A 22,678-nucleotide genomic window follows, 5' to 3' on the forward strand; every position below is an offset into this window, starting at 1 on the left:
CTCCAGATACAGCAACCTGAGAAGTAGATGGATTAGCATTCAATAATGAGGACTTCATTGATTCCAATGAAGCATTAATCTCTTCTCAGAAGGATCTCAATGTATTCTGAACAGAGTGACCCGGCTCCTCCCTCATAACCCTCTCTATGCACAACTGACAGAGTCTTGCATAGGGCAACATTAGCTTAAAATTGCACAAAGGGCATCTCATGTAATTAGGAGGGAGCCTATGCTTATCTGCAGCAGCAGCCGCCTCAGCAGATTTAGCAGCAGCCTCAGTTTTGGCCTGCAAACAAACAAAACCAACAAGGCATGTAACTCTGTACAGCTTTAGCACATTTAGCCCAGAAAGAGAAGCCATTATCTCACCTTCTGGGCGGCCTGGTTGCTCTCAATCCTCTCAGCGTCTGACATGTCTCCAAACTTTCATGTCCAGCGCAGGACCAAACTCCCTCTGAGCAACAGTGCAAACAGGCCTGCGCAGCCTCCCCTTTAAAACATATCCGGCCTGCCGCAATTGGATGAGGGGCGGACCGGAGGTTCAGGAGGAGTAATGAACCAGCTCTACAAATTGCTACATCCGGCATACCCGCCGGAAATTACGCATCCGGACGCGGCCAAGCGTCCTAATGGCCGCAATGCGCTCCACGCTGCACATGGCCGCTGGCTTACCTCCGTCCTGCTCCTCTGCCGCAAGGCCGCCAAGGGGAACCCACGCCTTCCACACTTGCTCTCCCTGGCAGCGGGAGAGAAAGGTAGGCAAACCCCAGTAAAGATCCTGCCTGGGGCGCACGGCCAGACTGCCTCAGTACCACAGTCTCAGCCACCCAGAAAGATCCACCTGCAGCCCAGCACACAGGCTTCACCCAGAGGGGAGATGCTGACCTGCCTGGACGCAGGAACAAACAGCACTGAGGGTGGACTAACCATGTGACTTTTTTATAGGGGAAGTGCTGTCTGTTCCTGTTCCTGGGAGGAGCTACGTCTCACCTTTGCCCTGAAGGATTGTGGGAAAAAAATGGAATTTAGCTTTAAAGAAAAATATTCCTCCAGAACAATGGGAGATTATAGCATTAAATACACATAAATCTTCCAGGAATGCATGGTCTCAAGAGCAACACTTCAAATTTCAGACCTTGTGGTACAAAACTCCTGAAATTATCCACAAATATGCCCCTGAGGTGCCAAACAAATGTTGGAGATGCGACAGCAATGACGGGTCCTTTCTACACTTAGTGTGGGACTGTACTGCTCTCAAGACATACTGGAGCAAAGTAGACGACCTTTCACAGAAAATACATGGATCCACCATCCCATTCGAACCAGATCTATTTCTACTACATAATGCTAATATAAGTCACAAAGAATATAAAAACTCATTACTTTCACACCTGATAAATGCTGCTAGGTCACAGATACCTGCCCTCTGGAAGCAAAAAGCAATTCCCACAATTCAAACTTGGGTTCAAAAAATAACAAAAACTTATAACCTAGAAGAACTGATTCACAGTTTACAATGCTCAATGGGAAAATTCCACTTAACCTGGAATAGGTGGATATCCTTCACCCAATCAAGGGAATGGTCAAACCTCCATGCTTCACACACCGGAAATTACACTTAATAATACACATAAAACTAAGCAAAAGCTAAATTCACCCTTTAGAATTTCCCTGTTCTCACGAGGTCGATTAAAGAAAATTACACTTTAGGTCTGATAGGCTCTTGCAACCAAGAGGCTCACCCACAGCAATTAATTCAAATATCCTGAACGAGATGTGTCGATCATACTTTGGATCGGAAATTACTGTCACAGAATACTCTTTAGCAAATATACACTCTTTTCCATCTGATCGAATCTTATTATTAGGTGGAAAGATGGTTAATGGTTACTCGTTAAATTGTTACATATTGATGTTTTATGACATGTATTAAGATTCTTTATGAAAATATGGAAAAGACATGTCTATCTATTTCAAGTTATATTTTAGAACAAGTATGACACAGGTACCATTTACCTATCAGAAAACCAGCTTATCTACGCTATTGTACCTAACAAGATAAAAAGCTGACCTGCCTTAAGACGTTTCTGCACATTCCAAAGGAGCGCTTTTCTTTTTGAAGATCTGAGAAACTAATATAAAGCTACATATATCTCAAGAGGTCTTGTGAAATCTTTTTGGAATGTTCAGGTTTTTTGAACGGCTTTGTATTTGTATTCATACTGTTTAATACACACTATTGAAACAGAAAAATGATTATGCAAAAAGGAAGTTAGAAAATAAACCTCCTTCACCCAGATCCATCTGGAGGAGCTGGACTGATGTTACTATGCAGAAAATAAAGGCATACTTTGGAGTAATTCTTAGGATGGCACTGCAAGAAAGGGGATTTTTTCTCAACTCGGTGGATCTATTACACCCCCCTTTTTTGGAGATATTTTTTCTCGTGAGCGATTTAGTCAGATTCATTGGATGCTATATGTTTCTCCACCCATCAGTGGTCCTGAAGGCCCTCAAACTAGGGGTTGGAAGGTCAGGAGCTTGACTAAGCATATGAAAGAAAGATGCAGAAGTCTGCTAGGAATGTAGTAATTGATGAAAGCACAATTAGTTTCAAAGGAAGATCAAAGTACAAGATGTATAATCCTCAGAAACCAAGCAAGTGGGGGCTACGAGTGTTTTCTTTGGCTGATTGTGAGACTGGATACCTCTTTACGTTTGAACCGTATTATGGATGTGCAACTATGGAAAGCTTGCCAAGGCCAGACTTGCCATTTTCAGCACGCATTGTCCATCTTTGTACAAATCTGAAACTAGCCACTCCTGGACATGGATACCATTTATTTACAGATCGATTTTATACCAGTCACATATTGACAGAAGAGTTACTAAAATAAAAAATTCACATAACCGGAACGGTCATGCCCAATCGTACAGGTCTACCAAGTGAAATAAAAAAAATTGAAACTAAATAGTTGTGAAGTTCGTGCTTGGAAACTTGACAGTGAAGAGTTGGTATTGGCATGGAAGGATAAGCGTATTATACACATGCTTAGCACTTTCTACCCTGCTACTACAACTACACAACAGAGAAGAATTAAAGGTAGAGTGACTGAAAATGTTAAGAAGCCCACAGCAGTCGTAAAATATACTAAACACATGGGAGCGGTTGACCGATTTGATCATTATACCAGTAGTTACTCTCTTTCAACATGAAGTCACTGAAGTGGTGGAGGAAGACCTTTTTTTGGTTATTGGAGCTGGCAGTAGTGAATAGCTTCATAATTTACAACCCGTTGCATCCACATGAACCAAAGGATCATATTAGCTACCGCAAGAACCTAATTCTTGAGTTGGTTCGCGAACAACGAGCCTCTAGGCCTCAGCGGAGATATGGCCGCCCTTCTTCATTGGACGTGGAGGAGCATCTAAATGGTATCCAGCATTTTATTGCTAATATGCACAATCGAAACACCAAAATCTGCACAGTGTGCAGTGACAGGAAGACACCAGGTGGAAGGCGAAAAACCACCTATTATTGGCGAAACTTGCTCACGCAGGCCAGGATTACACGCAGGAAATTGCTTTAAAGTATACCATACTTTGGCCAACTTCTCTGCGACCAGCCAATAGAAGACACCAAACTGTCCAAATAAGGTATGAAATTAAACGTTATAAGGTGTTCTTTAAAATAAGATATACCATGTTACTGTGTTACGTTCCATGTAAGAATGGGAGAGAGAGTAAGAGGGAGAGTACATTTCTGTAAAAAAAAACCCTCAGAGTAGAAATGATTCACTTTAGGAAAAAACTCCAGAGTGGAAAGGGTTAAATCATATGTAAAACATACCCTTATTTGTGCTTTGAGTGCTTTACTGCTGAAGAGTGCAAAGGACATGTACTTTAGCAAGATCTTCAACTACCAAAAGTTAAAACAACTGTAGTTCCACTTTGAAGTCTACTGATGATATGCAGGTTTTACAGAAGGTAAGCTATGATTATACTTTTTCATTAAATTATATTGCCCAGCTTTGTGAAAGGTTTGCTTTAACAGTGCTAAAAAAAAGTAAATCTATTTTATGAAAGGAAAGAACCCCAGCAGTGTTAGATCTGGTGAAATGTAAGCTCGGAATAGTGTGAGCACATGGTAGAGCCATTTTTGGTGATTGTAAGGATATATAAGGAGGCGCTAAACTCAATTCTGCAGAAATCCTGTTGTCCCCAGTTTTGTTTGCCTGATGAAGCAAGTTTAACCTCCGAAACGCATTGCACTGTTTTTGGGGTACCGTATAATACATTTATTGATTTATATGAAGACAGGATCTCGTGTCTGCTTTTGGGAGGCAAGCCCACCACTTCCTCTAAGCAATTTTTCAAACATTTTATCCTGCTGGCGCCTCTGTTCCATATATACATTTTTGATCATTGCCTCATCCTGAATACAGTCTCAAATTTGATTCCTCAGACACGTTATTCATACTTACATTTTACATCCTTGCTTAAAAAGGAGTCCATTAAAATGTTTAAGTTGCAAAACGTGCACAAAGAGACATTCACATCTCCTATCATACCTAAAATAGAAAACAAACATATGGCAAATAAACACCCACAAATAGAAGGTAACTGTCAAAAGAAATTCAAATTCATATACATGGCATTATGATGTTTTAAATGCTTGACAGCTGTCCTTATATAACTGTATATAGAGAACATCCACTGTAAATATACTGCAAAGACTTCAGCTAACTCTAGATCTATGCTTGATGGGCGGAAATCTGATTTTTGGATTATGTGTGTTTTACCAATTGCAAAGGCACTAGCATGATAATGGAAGTTGCAGTGCACCTTATCCACTCTAAATCCAACAGTTTAGTGCATTTGTTTTTGCGTTGACATTAAAGGGAACCTTAACTGAACGGGCGGTAAAGAGTTTTACTTACCTGGGGCTATTACCAGCCCCCTGAAGCAGTCCTGTGCCCTCGGCGCCGCTCTGGAATCCTCTGGGCCCCTGCTGTCACTTAGTTTCGTTTTTGACGACTCACCAGTCGCCGGCCGCCATGCGTATTATTGGACGCATTCACCAATGCAATTAGCGCTATTGCGGACCGCAACGCGTACAAAAATACGCGTTGCCGCATATCTACGCGTGTGGAATGTGGCAACGCGTATTTTTGTATGCGTTGCGGTCCGCAATAGCGCATTGGTGAATGCGTCCAATAATACGCATGGCGGCCGGCGACTGGTGAGTCGTCAAAAACGAAACTAAGTGACAGCGGGGGACCGGAGGATTCCAGAGCGGCTCCGAGGGCACAGGACTGCTGCAGGGGGCTGGTAATAGCCCCAGGTAAGTAAAACTCTTTACCCCCTGTTCAGTTAAGGTTCCCTTTAAGTGGATTCAAAGAGATTTGAAATCGCAATGTAAAAATACATGTAATCGCACAGCAAAAAAATAGATGAATAAATACATTTCATGCTTCTGTGCTTTGCAAAATAAACCAGCCCTTACTGTAGACGCTTACTTTTTTCTTCGGATACTGAACATCTGTCACACAAATAGGGGCTGCTAAAATGTTTAAAAATGTTTAGGAAGTGACACCAGAGAGTTTGGCACCTGCTCACATGATATGCTACATCCCTAGTGGTTATATTGTTCGAATGGTAAAACGTTTTATTCAATAGCTGCAGTAGACTAGTTTCTATCATTGGTAACTGATAACACAGTCCCTCCCTACACTATGCAATTCAATCAATTGAAACACATAAATTCAATCAATAATCACACACACTTCTATTACACATCCATACTCCAGAGGCCTCTCCGTTTACTTAAACTACCCAGATCCACTACTCAATCTAAAATGGATTATATATATCTCCTAGAAAAGAGAGACTTTATCTAATTAATCGTCCATTTCAATCTCCTTGTTAAAATGAGCATTCCTTATTCAAATGTTAATATTGAAAAGGCACTTCAGTCTCTGCCGCTCTTCAAAAAACTTTTTTTTTGCTTAATCTGTGTTAAAAAAAATCTTTTTACGAACAGCAGTATGGTCAAACTCACGGTTTCCTTGTTATTAGACACACCGTTCCTTTAGAAAGTCCTGGCTGGTTTCTTGCCCGTTACTTTCCAGGTTCCAAACTGCTCAATAGCTACGAGTTCTTCCTGTCTGCCCGCCGCTTGCCAGACTGACGTTCTTACACAGCATACGTCACTTCCGCATGTAAGTCTCAGGAGTCCGCCCGCTGTGTTTACCCGTCCTCTAGCTTCTCGCGTGCACTGCTCTTAGGTGAAGTCACCTCTTTTAGGTTACTGGAACTTTGCTGGCGGCTGTTGCGCGCTAACAGCACGCTGCTTCCAGAGCCTCTGCAGTAATTAGGGGCGGATAAGTTTGGTGGTCAAACTAGTTATAAAAATGGCTGGATCAAATTGCTCTAAAATCTTGAATCCTCTTGAAGAAGGCCTGCGATTTATCGGCAGAAACGCGTAGAGGTGTTAATTTAAGCTAAACTTGTGCCCACAAGAATCTGCAGAGGCTCTGGAAGCAGCGTGCTGTTAGCGCGCAACAGCCGCCAGCAAAGTTCCAGTAACCTAAAAGAGGTGACATCACCTAAGAGCAGTGCACGCAAGAAGCTAGAGGACGGGTAAACACAGCGGGCGGACTCCTGAGACTTACATGCGAAAGTGACGTATGCTGTGTAAGAACGTCAGTCTGGCAAGCGGCGGGCAGACAGGAAGAACTCGTAGCTATTGAGCAGTTTGGAACCTGGAAAGTAACGGGCAAGAAACCAGCCAGGACTTTCTAAAGGAACGATGTATCTAATAACAAGGAAACCGTGAGTTTGACCATACTGCTGTTCGTAAAAAGATTTTTTTTTAACACAGATTAAGCAAAAAAAAAAAAATTTTTTTGAAGAGTGGCAGAGACTGAAGTGCCTTTTCAATATTAACATTTGAATAAGGAATGCTCATTTTAACAAGGAGATTGAAACGGACGATTAATTAGATAAAGTCTCTCTTTTCTAGGAGATATATATAATCCATTTTAGATTGAGTAGTGGATCTGGGTAGTTTAAGTAAACGGAGAGGCCTCTCTGGAGTATGGATGTGTAATAGAAGTGTGTGTGATTATTGATTGAATTTATGTGTTTCAATTGATTGAATTTATGTGTTTTAACTTTTAATAAATCAATAAAGCTATTTAGCGCGTGTCAGTGATATATAATTTTGTTATTTAAAAATGATCCCTTTAATTTCCTTTGCAGTTTCCAAATGTTTTACTTCCTTGAAACCTTTATGGATTATTCAGAAACTCCAACCATTCTGTATCAATAGTCAACTGCACAGAGCAAAAGCCATTGTACTTTGTCCACCTGCACTTATTTGTTGCTTGGCAGCAAACTTTGAGGCTAGGTTCACAGTGGTCAGTTGCATAATGGGCACCTTATAACGAGTGTGAACTGCAATGGATACTCGAGATAGACTTTAATACAGAGCCTGCATCCAAGGAGATAGCATAATGCGAACAGTTACAATGCAGTAGTGAACAGCCTCATAGAATTGTATGGACAGTGAGTTGACATGCAGAATTATTCTGCAATGCAACTGAGCACTGCAAACCTAGCCTGACACTTTGTGAAGACAGTGTCCTGGTTTGATTCTGAAACCTTTATTTAAAGCGGACCCAAACCAAACATTTTTTTAATTCAAAATATTTAGTTGCACCATTCTGACACATACAAAGATAAATAAACACTCCTTCAAGCCTATGAGCATTTCAGTGCATGCTTTTCACCCTTCTCTTTGCATAACTAGGGTTACACAGGTGGCAGCCATTAGCAATTCCTCCTTTGCCGGACACCACCTACTCCAGCATTTTGCCGGATTCTGTCCCGGCAATATGAAAGGAAGGGAGGGGTTCCTCCAATAAATATAAAATGTTTTATATTTGTCATCATGCAGCTCAAAAAAGGCTGCTATTTATTATTATAATAATTTAGAAAATAGACTTTATTCCTGAAATCTTGTATTTTTAGTTTGGGTCCACTTTAACTGCACTTGCTTTTTATTTCTGTAGCATCATTGCCATTCAAATTATCTGTGGATCTTCTCTCAAGCACACCTTAGATTTGTCATGCCCAAAACTATCAATGATTGCTTCAGGTGAAAATATAGGTTATGTAGCTTCCTCAGAGATTGGCCAAGACAGAAACTTCTTGACCAGTGTAGCGGTTGTTTCCTGAACAGTCTGCCTCTAAATTGTCCTCTTCCCTCGCCACTCCATAGGACAGAATGTACTCGTAAGCCAGAGGTTAGCCAGAGTATGGTCTGTCCAAAAATGAGATAAGCTGCCACTCAAATGATCAGGAACAATTGTTTCAGGCTACAGAAATCTAAAATGTGTATGTAGCTTTAGGAAGTATGATATTTGCATAGGGTGACATTGGATCCAAAATACAGAACTTGCTAGTAAACGGAATATATGATAGAATACCAATAACAGCAGTTTCTTCTAGTCAAATTTGTATGAACTGCATTACATCCTAATGTAGTATAGATGTACAGAGGCGCCAAAAGGATAAAATTCGCTAAAATTGTTAAAAATGTTAGGGAGGCGGTGTTGGACCAGCACACCCAAAACAGACACTATGCTGTCGATTAAAGTAATAACAAATTTATTTGCATACTCCTAGATACAACTGGCAACGTGTTTCACGGGTATATCCCCGCTTCTTCAGGCAACAAACAAAAGGAGTATCACACCGAAAATGACAGAGACAAAAACATAATCAGAAGGCTGTACATGTGTATTTATATATGTATATGTATAAAATATGATAGACCAATGGTTGTTAATAATTTTTATGGCACATTTTAAAATGATATCCTCATATAAAAGTTCACCTCCATATTCACCATGCCATGCAGTATGTATTTCCACAAATATTTGTGACCCCCAATACACCGCCATACTAATTTTTAAAGACACAATCACATAAGCATTATACAATAACGCTACACACAGCCTTCCAATTATATTTTTGTCTCTGTCATTTTCGGTGTGATACTCCTTTTGTTTGTTGCCTGAAGAAGCGGGGATATACCCGTGAAACATGTTGCCAAGTTGAAACACGTTGTCTAGGAGTATGCAAATAAATTTGTTATTACTTTAATCGACAGCACCGTGTCGGTTTTGGGTGTGCTGGTCCACCACCGCCTCCCTAACATTTTTAACAATTTTAGCGAATTTTATCCTTTTGGCGCCTCTGTACATACTACATTAGAAGTCCACTCTTGGTGGAGGGGTGATACACCCTCTTTTTCTCCTATCCACAGAGAGTGACATCTTAGTCCTGAGTGGGGACAGGCCTAAACTCCTCACCTGCCTCAACAGTGGTTGTCTTAGCGGTAACCCGGGTTTGTAAGTATATATACTTACGATTCATTTCATCTCCTCAATTCCAATACATACTACACTATATTGGGCTCTCGGTTTTCTGTTTTATTGCATTACATCCTAATATGTGAAACCACTTACACCACTCCAACATGTACTTGAGGCTCCTCTCTTTTCTCAGACTCTTTACCACCAGAGTCTTCAACATTCTCATTCCTGTACAGAAATAAAAAGAAAAATAGTAAGAGGATAAATTATCTTATTTGAAATGCTAGGATTGTGAAAGAGTAATTACCACAAATATAAAGGCATCAGGTCATGTATTGCATATATAGTACTTCAGTACTGTCCATGGATGAATAGAGTGATTTGTTTCTTCTTAAAGTGGATCCGAGATAAACCTTTACTCATTGCATAATTAGGTTTCTTTCATATAGTTTATAGGGCATTCCTTAAGCCAAATCCTTTTTTTTTTGTTTTAATACTCTAATTTGTTATAAACTAAACAAGCCTCACCCACAGCTTCTCCAGAGACCCTTGGCGCTGTAGCAAGTGCTTATGGGAGCTCAGTCTGGGCAGGAGGAGGAGGAGGTTACTGGCCAGAGATTTCAGAGGCAGAGGGGAGGTGGAAAGGGGGAAAGGGTGTGAATTTGTCACAGGCTGAGGGCTGGAGATGCTATCAGCTTTCCTGTGTGTAATGTGACAAACAGAACATGGTCGCTCTCATTGTATCACAGGAATAAATAATCATAAACTGTTGAAGCTGTTTGCAGCTAGATTTGCTGTGTAAACTACAACTTTAGATAAGATATATAGATAAGTTACTTGTTCGAGCTACTTTTTCATCTCGGATCCGCTTAAAGACATCCATGCTCTGCATAGAGCTTCTGTCACATTCACAAATGGGCCAATATGCAATTAGTCTTTGCTCCTAGGTGATAATTTTTCATCTTCTATTTAGAATAACTTTTCAGCACTTTGCACTTGAAGAAGTACCAAAAAAAAGTGGAAAAGTACCTTCAAAACTATTAAGTACTTTTTTGCTTGCCGATGCTTTAAAAGGCATTTTATTGACAAGTTTGAAAATATCACTTAGGAGAAAACTCAGGAGAAAAAGTGAATTGCATATGGCCCACAGACGGTTTACTCTTGCCATTTAAAATGCTTCAAGTATATAGCAGTAGTGGTCTACCAGCGATATTTTGTTTGTAAAAATGATTTGTTCATCTGAAATGTTAAAATTATATCTTCTTAAAGGAAATATGGAAGGAACTATTGGCTACTTCCTTTTGAAAGTGTTTCAGTAGTACACACCTGAATCAAGCATTTGGTTAGTGTGGTCAGACTTTGGTCAGAGAACTTGATCTAGGAGGTAATTTTGGGTCTGTGGCTTAAAGTATCAGAGACAGAGGACTATACAGACAGTCAGGCAGTATGCATCATTTAACTGCTTTGAGATCGTGCTACTGAAAATCTATGTCCTGTTTGTGAAGGTTAGTTTCTAGTGCGGTCCTTAAGTGGTTAAAAGGAAATAAATATGGCAGCCTTCACAACCCTCTCACTGTAAGGCCATAATTAAGCTGCAGTACGCAATGCCAGGAAATGCATGCAAATGATCAAGCAATAAGATTAGTCTGCATGTTATTCTGAAAATGGGTAATTAGCATCAACAGTAAGAAGTGCAGATCACACACTTAAAAGATGGTTGAGGATATACAAATAATTCTGGCTTGCATACGTAATGGAAATTTTATGGAGTTTGGAATTGAGACAATCAAAGTCACTTCCTGTTTATTTGGATTGGTCCAATTGCAAGCTGCATACAAACGGCACTAAATTTGCATGCAAGATAGATTTATTTGTATCTCATTGACCTTTCCAACAAACAATACATAATAAACCAGGGCTGAGGAGTTGGAGTCGAAGTCTATATCTGATACAAAAAAGGCAAAGACCTTTTTCTACACGCTGAAACTTTGCTAAAATGGGACTCCAATGAATCTTATACATACAATGTTCCGGGGCATTTACATTGGCAATGACAGGCCAGAATGATCAACAGAGTAGTTGTCAGCTTCCTGGCCAGGAACTCCGTTTTGTCTCCAAAAGCAGATACAATGTTAATATTGTGCCTTTTAAATGCCTTTTACGTTACATACTTTCAATCAGCAAGATATAAATTAGAGGAGTCTGAGTCAAGGGTCTCACAAACTGAGGAGTCGGAGTTGGTTGAATTTTTAACAGACTCCACAGCCCCAATGAAAACAAATGTTTTTTTGAACTTTGGATTTCTAAACATATACATCAAATAAAAATATGCAAACTAGAATTAAACTATACTACCTTTTACTTAATGCTTCAAACACACCACTGTCACTTGCCAGAGAGTCGTCTGATAAACCAGCAGAGACCCCTTTGCTTATTGCACAGTCTTCATGGATAGTAATCTCTGCTAAAGAGGAAAAAAAACAGACAGATAAGGGTTTGAACACACCTGTATGTCTTACCCAAAACACATGGTGCATTAGTGTGCTTAAAATGAAAGCTCTGATCACTGATGCAACATACTTGTAATATTGATTTTGCTTCTGTTCTAAAATACTTGCATTATTTCTTCTACCATTTACACTGCAAAAAGAGAGTTAAAAGCTGTCCATTCTCAGTGCTTGCATTTGTAACCAGCTGTAGAGCACAGGGTAAATCATGTGTACAGAAAGTTAGGCTCAGTGCCCACGTGTGCCAGACCAGTGGGAGCGGACAGTGTTATGTCTGCTCCGATGGTCCAGCTGCAAGGAGGGGGAGATGCATTACCCATATAGGCAATATGGGGGAACCCATCCGCCTGCCTGGGATTATTGTGGACTGCACAGGAGCATGCAGTATGACAAATGTGAATGGCTCCCAGATATATATATAATTTTTATAAATATTTTTTTATACTCTCTCTCTCTCTCTCTCTCTCTCTCGCGCTTTTGATTGGAGCTTTATAAACATATCCCTCTCTCTCTCTCTTTTGATTGGAGCTTTATAAACATACCCCACAGATATGTTTTTAAAGCAAGTGTGATCTGGCCCTAATAAAAAGCATAATTAATAAAAAAAAAAAAAAAGTGTGACTACATGGAAAGTAATGCAGCTTTCCCACAGATGTAACAGGGTGCAATGTCATTTATCAAGAAAGAGTGTGTAAACCTTTGCAAAGTAACTGCACAGGATATCCCAATCTTAAATAGCTTTTGTTGTGCTTATCCACTTAGTATTACTGTATTGATCCACAAGGTGGCAGTATACTACTTCTACATAATCTACGATATGTAAACACATGAATGTTCAAATCAATGCACAGAAATGCATTTTTAAATAGACTACAACCTATAACGAAAACAAAAAAAAAACACAAAACGATAATATTGTTTCACGTGCACATTATGCATATACTGTATGCATAAATTATTAAATAGGATTGTTAGACATATTGGAATGCAGCAGTACTGAACTCACCACAACAACCTTCCATAACAGAAATAGGCTGTACAGATAAAACAACAATAGCACCACTGTTACACCCCACTATAAATAGTGTGGAATCCAATACAAGAATGCATCTCCCTACGATCTCACAGGAATCCCTATTTATACAGGTTTTCTAGCAACACTCTCCTTTACACACAGTACAATAATGGGAAGGATATTTTGTTATTATTGGGGCATAAGGATCCAATAGTTAAACATTAGAAGGGTGAGGAATTGGTTTAAGATTAAAGGGAACATGACGTGAGAGAAAAATGGCGGTTGCCATCTTTCATTAAAGGGGAATTACAGTTTGGCATAACATAACACACAAACTTTCTTCTCTGGTTGAACTCGATGGACGTATGTCTTTTTTCAATCAAAATAACTATGTAACTATGTAACGGTTAGCTATGATTTTTTAATTATATAGGATTTAACTCAGATTGGATATTAAATAAAAAAAGTGCATAAAAATTATAGTAAAAAAAAACAAAAAAGAGCAAATGAGAGTATTTCAAGCTAAACATACTAAAAAATGAATGCTGATGCAAAAAATATAAAAGTTCAAGTGGGAGGGGCCTCCACAACACAGCCCTTTTTTCTGTGCAAAACAGATGTTTTGCGATTATTCAGGTTGGAGTGAACTTTGAGGTGTTCCACAGTGCATCACTGCTGAATATGCAAGTCATCTCTTTGTTGTCCCTGATTGCTAAACACACCTCCCGAACTGCTGGAATGCAATAATGTGTCAGCTTGTGAATATTACAGTACTGGGGGTTGGAGGCACCCAAAGATAGGTAATGTGATGAAGCAAAAAATAATAAGGTGGAGGGAGGTTTCTTTACCACTCCAGATAGAAGACCTCAAACCAAAGGGTTAATGTAAAAAAATTAAATTATTTATTCACCCCAATAAAAGGACAACGCGTTTCACGGGTCTTAGCCCGCTTCTTCAGGTTAATACATGTGCCTTTAAAATATGGTCACAAGCATGGATGCCAGAAATGGGGGGGGGGGGGGCGCATCCTCACAAGTTTCCCTCAGGCAGCAAAAAAAGTCAAGAACCGGCCCTGGCAGCAGCACAAACCTGATATTGTTTATATTCTCTTTCACATACTGCAAGCGATCACTGCCCATTATATAGCTGGGAACAGAAGACTTGTCTACTAAACTCAGACAGCAAACCTAATATAATCAAAAAGCTTGGGTTATGGTTCCTCTCTAACTTTAAAGAGGAACAGTCGCGAAAATCTTATGAAATTAAAATGCATACAAATAAGAAGTACGTTTCTTCCAGAGTAAAATGAGCCATACGTTACTTTTCTCCTATGTTGCTGTCACTTACAGTAGGTAGTAGAAATCTGACATTACCAACAGGTTTTGGGTTAGTCCATCTCTTCATGTGGGATTCTCAGCATGGCCTTTATTCTTTATAAAGACATTCCCTGAAAAGGGTTTATACAAAGATGCTGGCCATCCTCCCTGCCCGCTGCACACTTTTTTTGGCAGTTGGGCGGAGCAACTGCCGATCACTTAGTGCTTTTAAAAATAAAGAAAACCCTTAGAACCCCCCATGAGAAGATGGGCTAGTCCAAAACCTGTCGGTAATGTCGGATTTCTACTACTTACTGTAAGTGACAGCAACACAGGAGAAGAGTAATTTATGGCTCATTTTACTCTGGAAGAAATACTGTATGTTTATCTGTATTTTACTTTTTACGATTTTCGCAACAGAGGTCCTTTAAACTCCAATAAGATCTCCCCCCTACTCTGAATAAAGAGTGAGAGGGTTAAAATGACAGTCAGGCTTTTATTGCTGCTTGCATGTATCCTTGTTTGAGAGATTCCCCTCACTTGCTTCCACCTACACCATTACTGGAAGTGCAGGAAATCTCAACTGGGACATTGTTACAGATCATAACAGGAATAGGCTGCAGAGATAAAAACAACAATAGCACTACTGTTACATACAAACTATAAACAGCCTGGAATCCAACACAAGAATGAATGAACAGTCTGGTTTCACAGGGATTCCTCTCCTCAGAAAACTGTCCTACACTATGATCACAAATACACACATTCTTATTTAGAGACAGTAAACAAACTGAAGTAAAACCCGAGAGGTTCCAATCCTTTCCCAGAACATTTAGCTTTTAAAAATATTTTCTGGAACTCATTTAAAGGGACCTTCACTCTAAAATCAATAAAGGGCGTTTCCCCCTAAATCGAATATTGCAGTCTTGGATGATAATGACAGTCTGTAAAACGGGCCACACATATGGCAACCCGCAGCACCATATTTCTGTGCTGTAAGCACTGGTCTCACTGCTTATATTTATAGGTAGATTTGCTGCTCAATTAACATTGCCAGTGTAATGGACATATTTGTAAATGTGCAACTGTTTGTTCTTCTCATTTCTTAGATTCTGCACTTTTCTCACATTTCTGCATTTTACACATTTGCACTCTGTTAAAGGACCACTATTGTGAACAATCAATTCATTTTAATGTGTACCCGAAGAAAAAATAAACGTATGATATAATGGATTGTACGTGTAGTACAACTAATAGAACATTAGTAGCAAAGAAAAGAGTCTCATATTGTTTTCCAGTACAGGAACAGTAAAAAAAAAAAAAAACAGTTATCTATGAAAAGTGATTCTCTGAACTATTCAACTGACTTGTTTTCTGAAGCACTCAAACAGCCAAGAAATAGTGAGAGACAGCTTTAGATAAGGTTTTACTGCAGGAACGTTCAAAGGGTCATTAGTTTTAGTTTGTTTTATAGCTTAAAATGCAGAGCATGATTTTACACTAAAACTATGCCAGAATGATGCAATCTTATTAAAAAAAAAAATTATATGACTGAAAATAAAAATATGAGACTCTTTTCTTTGCTACTAATGTTCTATTCCAAATCCAAACTACACAAACAATTCATTATATCAAAAGGTGTTTGTTTGTTTTCTTTGCTTTAGAGAAAAAAAACAGAGAATTAAGAAAATATAAAGAATAAATAATAAAGAAAGACATGATACTTACCCGGGGCTTCCTTCAGCCCCATAAGCAGCGCCGAGTCCCCTGTCATCCTCCTGAGTGCCTCCGTTCATCCGCAATCAGCCCCAGTAACTGGCTCAGTCGCGTTAGTCGGGTACCATGACTGACATAACTAAACCAGTTACCGGGGCTCATTGCAGATGAATGGAGGCACTCAGCACTGCTTTTGGGACTGGAGGACACCCCAGGTAAGTATTGATTCTTTCTTTATTAACGTCTGTGGTACACTTTAAATGCATGCTTGTGCATATGTTGAAAATGTACATTTGTTCCAGAGTAAAATGAACTATACATTTATCTTTTTCTACATCACTGTAGGTAGTTGGCTGTAAAAATCTTAAAGGTTCTGGACTTGTCTCTCTCCTCATCGGGGATTTCAGGGCTTTCTTTATTTAAAAAGCACTTACTGAATGTCAGTTGCTCAGTCCAACTGCCACAATAGTGTGCAAGTGAGTACAGAGGCTGGATGGCAACTTTGTATAGATCCTTCCATAGAATACTGTTGTAAAGAATAAAGGAAATACTGAGAATCTGCTATGAGGAGGTGGAGTAATGAATCCAAAGCCTGCCAGATACCTACTGTAAGTGACAGCCACATGGGAGAAATGTAAATTATAATGCATTTTGCTTTGGCAGAAATGTACTTCTTATAAGTATGTGTACATTTTACATTTTACCATTTTTCCCAATAGTGGTCCTTTTGAGGTTAAAGCTCGTTAATGCTTTTTTACTGGTGTAGGCCAACATTCATATTCTTGCTTTTTTAAGCATTTTTCACATATTACCAAAACCACATTCATACAATAGAGAGATTGAAATTCAGGAAAAATGCAGGGTTAGAAACACAGATCAGTAACAACCCTCTGTAAGGCTCTTCTGACTCCTAGATTATAAATAACAGCTTCATCAATACACACCATAACAGTTTGCAAATTATGTATAATAAAAAAGATAAATAAAAAAAAAAAAAAAAGAAGAAGAAGACGAAAGAAGCAGCAAAAAATACTTTAGGGGACTTTTTTTTTATATATATATAAAAGTGTAAAACAAATAATCTTCACAGGAGTCCAACAGTATTTACTGGTACACCAGATCTTGCACTCTTTATGCTGACATCCATCTCTAAAGCATACAATAATCTAATCTCTGCTGTATGGACCATAAGAATAAACATCATTACAGTTACAGTAAAGCTTACCAGCACCCATATGAAGGTTGGGAAACTGTATTCCACTTTCTCTGAGACTTTTATTTTCCGAGTTGTAACCTTGCATTTGACACGACTTTCCCTCGGTTTCTTCATCAACCAGAGAGGCATTATGTCCTCTTAGGATTTCCAGAGCCCCCATTATTTCTTCCAGGCCTTCTGACATTTGGGCTAGTGGAGAATCCCGTGAAGCAGACAGGAAGGGAGTGTCCAGTGGGGAGCTTGGAGGCGACAATGAAGACAATGAAGATCGGGATGACAGTGAAGCTAATGAATGAGGGGTATCCATGGACATCTTGTGTTTGAGGTTGGGAATCCCAGCTGTCTCAGAATACTGGTTGCAAGACGCATCTAATGGAATCATGTCAAAGCGCATATGCTGAGAAAATTCAGACTGAGGTTCAGGCTTCTCATAATGTGGAAGGCCATAAATGTCTGTAAAGCTTATGGAGCTGAGAGATCCTCGACTCGATGCCAAAGATCCTCGACTTGAAGCTAGTGAGCCACGACTACTACCAGAAGACATGGTGAGAGTGCTAGCAGATATGCTGAAATACAAACAAGAACACCAACATAAAGTAAAAAAAAAAATAGAATATGCATTAAAGTACCTGAAAAGATGGGTACAATTGTCTAAAGAAATTCAATTTACTACAGTGACCTTTGTAATACATATTGGACAGGTCACATACTGTAGAGCTGTTCAATGAAATGCTAATGATTCCATCTTGCAAATTTACTGCACACTGTATTCAGTTTGGAACTGGACCAACCAAAGAAGGCAGATAAAGCACTTGATTAACCCAGCTCCACGCTGCATGCAATTTGTATGCAAGCCAGAATTTTCACTGTGAGGAACACGTTCTAAATCATTATTAACCAGATTATGGATAAAGAAGTGGTATCTAATTCCATGACCCAAATTATTTTCTTCTGTAGCCATGCAGCTACTGTAATTAAAACAAATAGAAATGGGACAGCTGCTGCACATGCAATGAATCTTACACATAATACAGCATAGTCATGCTGTCATGAACAAGCTTTGGTTCAGGTTTTATAAACCGGACAATTAGATTTATTGATTATGCCATTACGTGATAAGTGCATCTTACTGTGTAAATAAAGCATGATAAAATATATAAAATCTTATTTTTCAGGTTTCAAAAGCAATACAGTTTACCACATTGACTTGTGTAATACATATGTCCAAAATCATACACTTAGCAATCCACTTGAGAGAAGTTGACTGCTTCACCTATAGGGCTGGGCATTCCTGGCAGACCCCTAATTGCTGCAAATCAGTCTGATTCAGACTGATCATGTAATGAACAAACTATTAGTATATTTGTAGAGGTAAGCAAGAGTCTAGCATCATTAACACAAACCTTGTTATCTGCGTATGGAGGTAAGAAGTCAGGCGAGTAGCTTCTTCCAGATGCTTTAATAAGAGGTTCCTCTTCTCTTGCAGCAGCAATCTTAAAAGAGAAAGCAGAATGCTGAAAAGATGGCCCATATGCAATTAACCATTTCTCCTTAGTTTTCTCCTATGTGAAATTTGAAAACTTAATAAAATGCCTTTTAACCATTAGGTGTCCGCATCATGCTGATGCGCTTGGACGCGGTGCCAGCCCAAGGATCGCCTAAAGCCGATCGGCGTAAAGTCCTTGGGGCGTGGTTTGCAGGAGATCACGCGTGCATCCCTGCTTGGATGGCGGAGCTCTGCGACCTCCGCTGGGAAAAACCGCCATCTATTAACATAGTGTGACACTGCTGTCCCCCTGGGAGGAACCAGAGCGATCCGCTGTCATAGGCTGAAGCCTAGAACAGCCAATCATACCGATTGGCTGGCGGGGAGAGGGAGGGAGGGCTACATAAATAAAAAAAAAAACAAAGCACATTTTTATTATAAAAATAAAGCAACAAATATTTACAAAAAATAAACAAACATTGGGGGATGCGAACAGACCCTACCAACAGAAAGCTCTGTTGGTGGGGAGAAAAGGGGGGGGGGGGGGGTCACGTGTGTGCTGACATGTGCTTTAGTTAAAAACAGCGTGGTCTTTAGGGCAGTTTAACACTGCAGTCCTCATGTGGTTAACCACTTGAGGACCCAGCCTTTACCCCCCCCTTAAGGACCAGCGGTGTTTTTTGTGATCTGTGCTGGCCCCCAGCACAGATCAGGGTGCACGCTGAGCGATCAGATCGCCCCCCTTTTTTCCCCCCTATGGGGATGATGTGCAGGGGGGGTCTGATCGCTCCTGCTGGCTGGCATGTTGCGGGGGGGCACCTCAAAGCTCCCCTCCACGGCGAAATTCCCCCCTCCCTCTCCTACCTGTCCCCCCTGGTGATCGGGGCTGCACAGCCCACATCCGTCTGTAACAGGATGTCCTCTGTCACATGGCGGCGATCCCCGGCCGCTGATCACCGATCTGCCTTACAGCGCTGCTGCGTAGCAGCGCCGTTCAATGTGAACAAAGGAGACAAACGTCTCCTGCGTTTACATTTAGTCTGCGAGCCGCGATCAGCAGGCTATTCATGGAGACCCGCTCCGTGATCTAACAGGAAACGGCCGCTCGCGCAAGTGGCCTTTCCTGATTAATTAGGGAGGCACCTGGCGATGCAGATCTGCGTCGCTGATCCTCCAGCTACCACTTTGCCGCCGCACGGTATGAGTGTGCGGTCGGCAAGTGGTTAAACCACCAGCAAGCAAGAAAATACTTAAAATAATTTTGATTGTACTTTTTTTACCTACTTTGTGGTACTTTTTCAGTTGTAAAGTGAGGAAAAGTTATTTTTAATAAAAGATGAAAAATGATCTCCTAGGAGAAAACTCAGGAGAAAAAGCAAATTGCATATGGGCCTGTGTGTATTATGTTTAGAAAACAAATAGATGTAAACAAACGTAACCCATGTCACACTTTCACAGTATAATCCTCAGAGAACAATGGCTATTGTCAGTTTACAAACTAAATTCACAATTTTGAGAAATTCACAATTCAGAAGAAATCTACAATTGTAGATCAGAGCACAAGAAATATTTGCGGTGAATTTGTTTCAATTAAGTTGTGAATATTTAATCTCTTTGTGAAAAGCTAAGTGCAAATGATGAAAAGTTCACCTCGCAGCCAATTTCACACATTCATGAGCTAAGAGCATAGGATTGGAGCTGGCCGTACTTGTATTGATTTTCAGGCCAATTCAATTACTATTATTCATGTACTAGTAATCTGTTTCTGAATGGAGCAACTGGTTATTAAAATTTGGAAATCTTTGTATGATCAAATGGATGACTGTAGAAGCTATAAAATATCCATCAAGCAAAAAGGGGAGAATCAATGGTCAATTAATGGCCTCATAGCGCTTCAGTTAATTTTTGATTGGAGTTCTACTGACATCTTATCAGTATGAAGTGGATGGGTTGATAGAAATGAGTGGTGAGCTACACACAGCCCCACCGTTCGTAATCTTAATTACCATTACAACTTGCTGGCCACGGCAGAGGAGGGGTTAACTTACCCATATCGCTGCCTATAGCTGATGTGTGGCACATTGCATTTTCTCGCATTCCACATCAATTTCCAATGCTTCCTCCTTCCAGGTTTGAAGGAGGAAGCATGGGAGTGGATGGAATGCGAGTACGTAAGTATGATTACAAAAAGCTGAGCTATGAGTAGCTCACCACTAGTAGAAATTATTGCTACTACCCATTCTATGTTTGATGAGGGAGTGATAGATTGCTTACCCTATTGTGCTGTTACTGATCGTGTATGGCTAACTTCAAATTCTGAGCACTTAAAACATAGATGTGACAATATTATTTGAACACTATTGCATTGACCTCAGCTTGATGTGGTTTTCTTTATATTGTTTGTTTTAATTTTTTTTATTTTGTCATCTACCATTTATTAATGGATGCCACTTTGTTCAAACACTGGTAGTCCAGAGTTAAGGACATAAGCCGAACTGACAAGCCAAAGTCACTGTAGTAGAAGATGTGGTGTCAGAATTAGCTTATTGAAAAAGAAAAAAAACCTGTCAGTATCATATTCACAAAGCATTGCCTGACAATCAGCACTGGCAGGAAATTCTGTTTGGCTCCCTTTGTTAAGGAGCGTGGAATGTTAATCTCCATACAAATGACTTACACAAACAAATTGCAACAGAAAATGTTTTTCTTTTCCACATACTGACAACACAGTCAATAATGCAACAGGGGTGAAAAACTGCAACGATACATTATTAGTAGCAAAAGAATTTTGAAATTTTTTCTACCTGCATTGTTTGAATAAATTACAGAAAAAGATGGTTGATTAAAGAAGAAAAAGAAGAAGGAAAAAAAAAAGGAATAAAATTACCTTAGCAATGCAGTAAAAATTATCTGCTATATTGGCTTTAGCCAATGACATACCCCTGGCATCAAAGTACATTAGATTGAGAACTATGGCTGTATTTTGAATAATGACCATTTTTTTCCCCTGTCCTTGCAAAATGAAAATATCAGTTAATTTAAAGGGTTCCTGAAGTGACACTTAACATGATAAGATGAACCTATGTACAGTATATACAGTCCAAATCCTACTTACAATTATCCTATATTCCATTATTCTTTTTTTCTCAATTAAAGGAAACCTGAGATGAAAAAAAGCACAAGCATGCACGTTGTCTAGCAGTGGAGTCTGATCTACTCCACTGCACATGCGCAGTCCTGGTGGGAAGCCCCCATCACACTCCTATCTCCAGGAGTGTTCTGCGCAAACGCAGTAAGGCTGCATTTCCACTTGTGCGGTGCGAATCGCCGCGGTAAAAATTTGCATGCGGATGCGAATTTCGCATGCGGGTCTATGCGAATTCGCATGAAAATTTGCATACCCAAACCTCATGCGAATTTCCTATTAAATACATTGTATGTGATTCGCATAGCGGTATGCGATATGCGAATTCTGATGGCTCTGCCATGCGAATTTTTTCTGCACAGAAAAACGCAAAGGAATCCTGACAAGTGGAAACAGTCCCATTCACTTGTATTGCTATGCGAATTCGCGATAGTGGAAATGGGCCCTAACAGTTTTAGCAAACAACGTGTGCACAGAATTCTTCCAGGCCAGAAGCTTGTTTAAGAACGCGCTTGGACAGTGGAGCACAACTGGGGAATTTACCAGGCCCCACTGTGGGAGAACGAAGCGAATCAAATACATCATACCTTATTTACAGTGTCACACCAGCCAGAGCTGGCAAAAGGATAAAGGGAAGGTTCAAGCAAAATAAAAAAATGAGTTTCACTTACCTGGGGCTTCTACCAGCCCCATGCAGCCATCCTGTGCCCTCGTAGTCACTCACTGCTGCTCCAGTCCCCCGCTGGCAGCTTGCCGACCTCGGAGGTCGGGGGCCGCATTGCGTACATTTTTACGCATTCCCGCTAGTGCAGGAACATTAACACATACATTTTTACGCGTTACTCGTTCAATCCGTAAATTTTTACGCATTGAACCAGTAACGCGTAAAAATGT

General features: G+C 40.0%; 1 protein-coding gene across 2 annotated transcripts in view; it reads right to left on the reverse strand.

The window, feature by feature from the left end:
- Nucleotides 1–22,678, reverse strand: part of WWC3 (WWC family member 3) — a 243,875-nt gene that overhangs the window by 37,089 nt on the left and 184,108 nt on the right. Inside the window, exons 10-14 of one of the 2 annotated variants that reach the window (XM_068269896.1) lie at nucleotides 18,557–18,646; nucleotides 17,163–17,719; nucleotides 11,739–11,844; nucleotides 9,537–9,611; nucleotides 4,485–4,571 (exon numbers count right to left, since the gene is read on the reverse strand). In XM_068269896.1, coding sequence (XP_068125997.1) covers nucleotides 4,485–4,571; nucleotides 9,537–9,611; nucleotides 11,739–11,844; nucleotides 17,163–17,719; nucleotides 18,557–18,646 — 915 coding nt within the window. Of the gene's footprint in view, nucleotides 1–4,484; nucleotides 4,572–9,536; nucleotides 9,612–11,738; nucleotides 11,848–17,162; nucleotides 17,720–18,556; nucleotides 18,647–22,678 lie in introns of both variants that reach the window. The other variant, XM_068269895.1, reaches the window with a different exon arrangement.

This window comes from Hyperolius riggenbachi, chromosome 2 (genome assembly GCF_040937935.1).
Source record: "Hyperolius riggenbachi isolate aHypRig1 chromosome 2, aHypRig1.pri, whole genome shotgun sequence".
Classification (NCBI taxonomy): domain Eukaryota; kingdom Metazoa; phylum Chordata; class Amphibia; order Anura; family Hyperoliidae; genus Hyperolius; species Hyperolius riggenbachi.